Below are 9,116 nucleotides of genomic sequence, written 5' to 3'. Positions count from 1 at the left end.
TGGAACCTGGGTCTCCTGCACTGCAGGCAGATTCTTCACCATCTGAGCCACCAGGGAAGCCCAGTTTGTGTGTACATCTATGTGTATCTATTTGTATATTTGTGTGTGTATCTGTGTGTGTTTGTGTGTGTCTGTGTGCGTCTCTGTGTACGTACGAAGCTGGGGAGGGTGGACGGGGCCCTGGGCAGGTGCAGTGGGACCGCGTCGCAACGAGCAGCATTTGCCAGAACCCAAAGCCCAGCAGAGAATGTGACGCAGGCTTGACGGGGTGAGAGTCTGACAGGGGCCTCATGACGGAAAGATCTGGAACTCCGACCTGAGGGCTCTGGCCCCTCCTCAGCCCCCTGACTGTTGTAATTAAACATCCCAGCTGCAGAACTTTCTGGTTTGGAGGTTTGTTTTGAAAATGATTATACCCCAGAGATAAGAGAGCCTTCCAAACACACTCCTAATAAGGTGCGGGGGGCGCTCTGGGTGAATAATAGCAGGCGGTGCTCATGTTCAAGTTCTATAATTTTCATTTCAAAGGGAAAATAAATGAGCAGGCGATGTCAAACAATCTCATCACGAAACTCCAGGGCTGCTGAGGGGGAGGGCGGGGTGCCAGCACCCCTTTTAGAGGAGACACTGCAGAAGCCAAGCGAACCATCACCCTACCCCACTCCACGGCGCCCACCCCACGGCAGGACTGAGCGGGCCTCACACTCCCTCCGGCAGAGGCTGGGGGCAGGAGGCTGGCTCCTAGGCGGGAGGAGCGGGTGGGTGGGGCCACCAGGTCAGCTTTGCAGAGAGGCAGTGCTGCTGTCCTGGGATGTGCTTCGTCCTCACCTGTCCAACTCTCCTTCCCAAAGACCAGGGGGTCGGCTGACACACTGCCTCACCCTCCAGGAGCCACTCTGGGTGCTGTCAGAAAGGAATCACAGCGAGTGGGGCGAGGAGGGCGATGCATTCTGATTGTAAGGAAACTTAAACACCTGGAATATTCAGGCGGGCTCCAAACTGCCCTGCCCTTGTCACCCCAATGTCAGAGTGAAGGTTTGTTGAGCATCACGGCTGAGCAGGAGGTGGTTTGAGGCAGAGGAATGCAGAAGATTCCAGAAAGATTTTCTAGCCTGCTCAGGAAGGAGGACTGGAGAGGTGGGCAGAGAGATGGCAGGCAGGAATGGGGGCCAGATGTGAATCTGAGCTCTGCCATTTACCAGCTGTGTGACCTTAGGGAACTTACCTCACCTCCCTGACAGGCAGCCTCCAAGACAGCCCTCAGCGGCCCCCAATTCTACCGTGAGTAGCCGCCTCCCACTGGTCTGTGTGATGAGTAGAGTATGGTAGAGATGGTGTGTCCTTTTGAGATCAGGTTATAAAAGACTGCGTTGGCCCTAGGTCAGAGGCAGCCCTGTGCGTGAGCCCCAGGCAAGCCTCAGGTGGTGGCACCCCAGCTGACATCTTGATTACATCCTCTGGAGACCCTGAGCCAGAACCAGACAGGTAGCCCTCAGATTCCTGACTCACAGGTACTGTGAGATGCTACACGCTGGTGTCCTAAGTGGTTCGATTTCAGAAACTTGTCATGCAGCAATAGATAACTGATACATCAAGGGTCACTGGGAATATTCAGGGATTCAGTGCAGAAGATCCCCTGGAGAAGGAAATGGCGACCCGCTCCAGTATTACTGCCTGGGAAATCCCATGGACAGACAGTCCAGGGGGTCCCAAGAGTCGGACACGACTTAGCGACTAAACCACCACCATAGGGCTTAGAACAGAGTCTGCCATGGAGTCAATAGCTTATACAGGCTGTAGACATATTAGTAGTCTGATGAAACTATGGACCGCTTCTCAAAAGAATACTTTAAAATGTGCAAAATCAAAAAACACACAGGATTGAAAGGAAACCTGTGACACAGGTGTACACTCAAAAGGCAGTTCTAGCCACAGATCTCGGTGAGAGGATGTGGGTCCCACGTTAGCCACTGTTGATGCCTGCTTCGGGTTGTTATTACTGGATCTGTATTCCAGTTCTCCAGAGATCAGCTGTGTGCTCCTGGGTTCTTTAAACCAGGAGGGTTAGAGAGAAGAGGCAGCCTTGTCTCCATCATTACGTCATTGTGACCGAGCCTGACCCTCCCGCCTTTGTGCCACCCAGTAGCTCTGAGGCAGTGCCCTGACACTTACATGTGCTGAGATGCATTAGGGAAGAGGCTTGAGTACTGGGGGGCTGAGTCCTCAGGACCGTGGGGGGCTGCGTGGCTGAGGACCATGAGCACAGGCCTGTGCGGGTACATCTTCTTGGACGCGCGGAAGAAGCTCACGCTGTCGTTGGTGATGAGGTCTGTCAGGTAGTCCTGGGGGCCGGGGAGAGACGGGAGGCGTGAGGAGCCGGGAATCTGTGCTGAACATCGGGGATGCAAAAGTGGCCAAAACAGACAATCCTTGCCCTCCTGGAGCTGCTGGTCTGGGGGCAGACATGCAGTGAGTGATGAAGTAAAACGGAATACAGACAATAAGTAGGCAAGCGGAACAGGGAATGTCAAATGATAACACCTCACAGTGGAGGAAAAACCCTGAGAAGGGGGTAGGGAGGATGGGAGAGGAATTGCAATTTGTCATTCATTCATGACAGATATTAAAATAATAACACTACTGAGTGCTTATGGCGTGCCAGGAACTCTTTTGGGTTTACATGTCAGATCAGATCAGCCGCTCAGTTGTGTCCGACTCTTTGCGACCCCATGAATCGCAGCACGCCAGGCCTCTCTGTCCATCACCAACTTCTGGAGTTCACTGAGACTCACGTCCATCGAGTCAGTGATGCCATCCAGCCATCTCATCCTCTGGGTTTACATGTATTAGCTTGTTAATTCTTACGCAGTCCTAGAAAGTAGGTGTGATGAAAAGCCCTGTTTTCCAGAACAGGAAAATGAAGGCCCAGAGAAGTTAAGTGAATCGGCCAATGTCACACAGCTGATAAATGTGGCAGTCAGGCCTCCTGAGTCTTGGTCCCTAAGCCTGAAGTCTTTTCAAGGCCCTAGGGACTGAAGTGACTTAGCAGCAGCAGCAGCAGCAGGGATCCCATTGTGGAGGGTGAATACATGCCTGCAATGCTGAAGGGTCTGTCCTGGGGGCAGGAGCAGATGAACATATAACCAAAGAGTTGAGATGGTGATGAGCAGTGACAGGAGGAGGAAATAAGACAAGATGTGACAAAGAGTAATTGGGAGCTGAGGCAATCAGGGAGGGCCTTTCTGAGGAGATGACACTCGAGCTGGGACCTGAGTGGCAAGAAGGAACTGGGTGTGGGAAGATCTCCATCATTGGAGTTCACTCTCAGCTGCTTGCTGGAATCCTTAAGGGAGCTTTACTAGTGTCTGGGCCCTCTTCTGGTTTAGCTGCTCTGTGGTTCAGCTTGGGCACTGGACTTTTAAAAAATCTCCGCAGGGGACTCCAATGTGCAGCCAGGAGTGAGAATCACCGATCTGGAGGAAGCGTTTCAGGCAGAGGGGACAGCAGATGCAAGGCTCTGAGGCGGGAACAAGTGTGGCTTGTGTTCAAGGAATAGAAAGAGGATGAACAGTCAGCAGACAAGCAAATCGTGCCACAAACCCAGGCATGCCGTAGTGGTTCCAGAACAGTGAGAGCCACGTAGATAAGCTGGCAGGAGGACGGATGAGTGGGAACGTTATGGACAGGAAATGAGGGCTTTAAAAGCTCAGCAAAGAAGTTGAGATTTGTTTAAGTTCTTCCTGAACTTCGTAAATCTTTAGCTGCTGATTTCTTTGGAAGGGAATGAATTCTTAAACATTTACCCTGTGCTTCCTAGGAAGCAGCTCTGTCCAAAATGATAACTTTCAAAAAGGGATATTATTTTACAAGAAAAACGGTGAAGAAATGGCTACAGTTTCTACCCTTCTACCGTTGTACCCTGTACGAAATGCAAACACACTCCCTGGGCTCCTATGCCTCTTGAGACACACACCTCCAGGGACACTCGCGCACTGCGTCTCTGCATAGGACGGTCAGTGCACCACAGTGACCAGCAGTAGGGTGGTGACCAATGACCCCGCACTGCTTCCATTCTGTGCAGTGCTGAGCAGACACGAAAAGGGAAGTAGATCTGTAGTGACTGAGGTGGAACAGTGTCCAAGATATACTCTTAAGGGAAAGAGCAAACTACTGAGTCAAACTTCAGAAAAGTTTATTTATTTATATTTTTTTGTGGGAGGAGTAGGGAGGAGAGGAGAAACCAAACCCCTACCTTCATATGCTTCTGAGCACTAAGAAAAAAATTCAGAAGGACAGATCCCTAAGTGCTAATTGGGGACCAAGACAAGGGGAGAGAGGGGAGAAAGTCACTCGTTACTTCATGCAATTTCCCTTGAAACATTTTGGGGAGTAAAAAAGGGTCTTAAAAAGGGGCCCTGTAGAACATTACATAAAATAATTTTCTTCTATATGATATAAATCAACAAGCTGCTGCTATAGCTGCATTTCAAAAATGGTTCCAATACCAGTTTCTTCAGATGGTGACTTTACACAAACTTGACAAGTGAATAGTGCATTTAGCAAGGAGCCTGGTACTGGGGGAACCCACAAGGGACACTAGCTCTTATCGTTAGCAGACCTTTGTTCCACTGACCTTCATAGCGACTTTGTGAAGTGGACACCACGCCCATTTTACAGATAGGAAAACCAAGGCCACAAAACTAATAAGCAATTCATTCAGAGTTAGAACCCAGGCCTTTGTGTTTTTTTGTCTGGTCCACCTTTCGTGCCCCGACAAACAAAAATATTACTGGGAGTAGATGGTGGTTTACATCAGGTCTTAACAAACCTTTTCTGTAAAAGGCCAGATGATAAATATTTGAGGCTTCATAGGCCAGAAGTCTCAGTTACAATCACTCATTACTGCCATTACAGCTGAACAGCAGCAACGGCAGAAATGAATGGGCATGTCTAGGCTGCAGTAAAACTTTATCCATGCACACTAAAATCTGAATTTCATATAATATTCATGGGTCATGAAAATCGCTGTGCTTTTGATTTTTTCCGGCTAAGTAGACATGGAAAAACCATTCTAAGCTCAGGGTTGTAGCAAAACAGTTGGCAGGCTGGGCTTGACCCAAGAGCTACAGTTTTAAGAATGGATTTTGAAGCCTGATGGCCTGGGTTTGAATCCTGAAAGTGAAAATGTTAGTCACTCAGTCATGTCTGACTCTTTGCGACCCATGGGCCACAAGAATCAAATTCTCCAGGCAAGAATACTGGAGTGGGTAGCTATTTCTTCAGGAGATCTGCCCAACCCAGGGACTGAACCGGGTCTCTGCATTGCAGGCAGACTCTTTATTGTCTAAACCACCAGGGAACATTCCCCTTCGAGCTGTGTGGCCTGGCTCCTTCGCCTCTCTGGGCCTCAGTTTCCTCATCTAGTGATTAGGGAAACTAACAGCAAATCGCTCACAGGCTCTGGTGAGAAACGCACAGGTTAATTCATATACAATGATTCCAGCGGTATCTGATGTGTGATACCCTCTAAAGGAGGGTTAGCCATTATTCCTCAGGAATTAAGCATTTTCCTTGTGAAAATTAAAACTGTACAAACAAAGCTGAAGTTCCCTATGATAACCTCTCATCTCCATGTCCAGTCTTGGCCTCTTTAGTCTCCTACTGAGAAAGAAGTATCTTTCCTGATGTGTTGTTATGTATGTTACAGTTGCTTTATGCATCTTTTCACATGAATCCTATTATCCTGTGTACATTCATTCATCCAACAAACACAGCAGTGGACAAGACTAACACTCCTGCCTTCATGAGCCTCGTATTCAAATAGGAGGACGGTTAACAAATGAATCCGTGATATACACAGGTGTGGCTCATCCATGGTGATGGGGGGTGGGCTCGGCATGGGGAGGTGCCCAGTACACAGGGTGGTCTAGGATGGTGACATCTGACTAGGGACCCGGAAGAGTCCTGCAACTTGCTTTTCCACCAGTCCTTACATCCTAAGCTTCTCTGACGGCTTTAGACACCAACCCCTCTCATCTTTTTCCAGATGCTTCCATGGCCATTCAGTCATTTCCCCGCATTAGCAGGCTTTCTTGGTTGATTTCCTTCAGTGACACACTTGCAGCCAACAGCTGGGCTAAGCCCCTTTGCATAGGAGGGAGGCTTCTCTGGAACGCAGAGAAAGTGCAAATGGTGGGTGCACTCAAGTTCATGGCAACCACCATTTCTGCAGAGCCTCCCACCACCTGGACCCTCCCCTGGCCCCAACTTGGTCACTCCTGCCTCCCTCCCGCTGCCTGTTCTGCACTCTCCTGCCCTCTTCGACCATTCGGCTTGCTTTATGCCTCATTCTTTTCTCATCAACGCTGCCTCTGTCTTTCCACTCTGCTACGAGGACCCCTTTTGGTGGCATCTGCCCACCTTTGGGATTAGTGATTAGGGCAGAGTCCTCAGAGGGCCTTCTGAGGGGCACTTGGGAATGACTGCTGATTTCTTCCTTCCCTGGGCCTCCGCTGGGGCCCCCGGGGTTAGCCTCGGCCACGATGCTCTGACCTCCCAGAGTCACAGGTCCGTGCTCCCCAGCTCTGCCGTGGCTGGAAACTCCGCGCTCGCTCCTGTTCCTTCCTGGTGCTCCTGCTGCCCACTGCTACCCTTGGGAGCCGAACCCTGGACCTGAGCCAGCTCTGACCCCCGAGGGGCCCCCCATCCCTCTCTGTTTCCAGGCCTCCGGTAACTGGGGTCCCAGGAATTCTCCCACCTTTGTCAGGGGGGCTCCTCTCATTCTCAGGCTGAGATGCGTGGATGGCAGGAGATGGGTGAGAAAGCACCACTGCGCGCCCCATTCTCAGCGCCAAGGGGGTGGGGTCTCCCGGGTAACTTCATTATCGGGCTGTGCTGAGGCCAGGGGCGGACATGGCGAGGAATGTTAACAAGGAGGAAGTGGACTTTTCTGGGTATTTGAAGAATCTGCCTGCACTGAGGCTGGGAGGAGAGCAAAGGTGTGTTCAGCCCTGTGAGACTATGCTTTGTATTTCCAAGGAGTCCAGCAGACTGGCTAAACACCCCCAGCCAGGACTTTAGAATGAATCTGCTCTGGGGAGGTCATGGAGACAGGCCTACTACATGCAGAGTGAGACACGGGGTCAGGGAGCGGCACTGCCCAGGTGATGCCATGTGTGGTTCCTGCCACTCAGGGCCTGATCAGGCTTACACACGTGGGCGGTGATTACCTGTCGAAGCTGGGAGGGCTCCCCAAATGTGCTGGTATTTCCAGAAGGGAAATGGGATAGAGTGTATTTTGGCTGCTGAGATGGCAGGAATATTTGCTAGTCACCGGATGATTTTTTTTAGATGATAAGTGTGGATGAACCATCAGTATTAGTCTCTCCTCCTCCCTGTCATCATCACCACCATCATCATTATTTAAGCCAGAGGTCAGGAAACTACAGCCCACTGGCCAAGTCAGGCCTCCTGCCTGTTCTTTTAAATAAAGTTTTATTGAAACACAGCCAGGTTTATCTGTTTACATATCATCTGTGGCTGCTTTTGGACTGCAAGGGCGGACTTGAGCAGTTGCAATGGAAACTATAGCTTGTAAAGTCTAAACTATTTAGTATTTGGCCCTTTGCAGAGGAAGTTTTGTGTCTTGATCTGAACTAATATATTCTGAGTGCTTACTATGTGCAGTGGGCTCTTCTATCACTCTACATGTATTATTAACTCCTGTGAGCTTCAAAAGCCTTTGTGAAAAAAATTACAATGAAATACCACTACATCTCTGACTGGAACGGTGTATGAGGGAGGCTCCTGGGGGCTGGCACTGCTCTATAATTTAACCTCGGTGGTACTTACACAGATGCAAACATATGTGAAAATTTCCTGAGCCATCTACCTAGGACCCATGTACCTTACCTGATCGCGGTTCAACAAACCAGAACTAGAAAAAGTATGGCCTAGGGAATGACCTAGGGGTTTCTCTGGTGGCTCAGATGGGAAAGAATCTGCCTGCAATGCAGGAGACCCAGGTTTAATCCCTGGGTTGGGAAGATCCCCTGGAGAAGGAAATGGCAACCCACTCCAGTATTCTTGCCAGGAGAATCCCATGGAGAGAGGAGCCTGGCAGGCTATAGTACATGGGCTTGCAAAGAGTCAGACACGACTGAGTGCCTCACACACATACATATGGGGAAGGAGTAGGTTAAGGTACCGAATACGATACAACAAGAATGGAGGAGCTACACTCACAAGTAAGAACATGGGTAGATTTCAACAAAGTATTAAGCAAAAGAAGCTGGATACAGAATTAATCTACAATGCGGGAAGTCTGAGTGACAGAAGTCCTTGTAGGGGAGGTGGTTGATGGAAGGAGTTACACGAGGGGACCTTCTGGGGCTGGTGGCAACATTGCTTCTTGACCCACGTGAATGCTGGTTACATGCATCCGTTCAGCTTGTGAAAAGTCACTGCACCGTATGTTCTCTATGCACGCTTTCTATAACAAATTTCTGCCTTGGCAAAATGTTGTAAAATAATGCTCTCATATCACCCGGTGCATGTTAGAACGGTGAGCTTCGGAAAGACAAAAGGTGACGAGTGTCGCTGGGGATGTGGAGGAAAGGGAAGCTCTGTGGACCGCCGGTGGAATGCAGATTGATGTAGCCACTACAGAAAACAGCAAGGAGGTTCCTCAAAAAATTAAAAATAGAACTACTCTATGATCTGGGGATTCCACTTCGGGGTATTTATCCAAAGGAAATGAAAACCGGATCTCGAAGGGATATTGCAGCATCAGTCCCAGCAGCCTGGGTATGCAAACAACCCGAGTGTCCTCAGTGATGAATGGATAGAGATGTGGTGTGTACACACACACACACATGAATATTATTCCATCACGAGAAAGAAGGAAATCCTGGCTATTTGCAACAACATGGAAATTATGCTAAGTGACTTAAGTCAAACAGAGAAAGACAAATATTGTGTGATACCACGCAATATACATGGAATCCGAAAGAGGGGAACTCATAAAAACAGAAAGTGGAATGGGTTCTCCCAGGGGCTGAGGGATGGGAGAACTGGGGAGGTGCTGTTTAAGGGTCCAAACTTACAGCTAGTAAATG

At 49.5% G+C, this 9,116-nt stretch overlaps 1 protein-coding gene across 16 annotated transcripts in view; it reads right to left on the bottom strand.

The window, feature by feature from the left end:
* SULF2 (sulfatase 2) overlaps positions 1-9,116 on the bottom strand; it is a 126,167-nt gene that overhangs the window by 31,157 nt on the left and 85,894 nt on the right. For all 16 annotated transcript variants that reach the window (XM_086331497.1, XM_086331504.1, XM_086331510.1 and 13 more), the window contains exon 5: positions 2,173-2,342. In XM_086331497.1, coding sequence (XP_086187623.1) covers positions 2,173-2,342 — 170 coding nt within the window. The remainder of the gene's footprint in view (positions 1-2,172; positions 2,343-9,116) is intronic.

The sequence above is a fragment of the Bos grunniens genome, chromosome 13 (genome assembly GCF_055505025.1).
Source record: "Bos grunniens cultivar Pamir isolate PY7600 chromosome 13, Bosgru_T2T1.0, whole genome shotgun sequence".
NCBI classification, from domain to species: Eukaryota; Metazoa; Chordata; class Mammalia; order Artiodactyla; family Bovidae; genus Bos; species Bos grunniens.
This window is presented reverse-complemented; position numbering and strand designations above follow the sequence as displayed.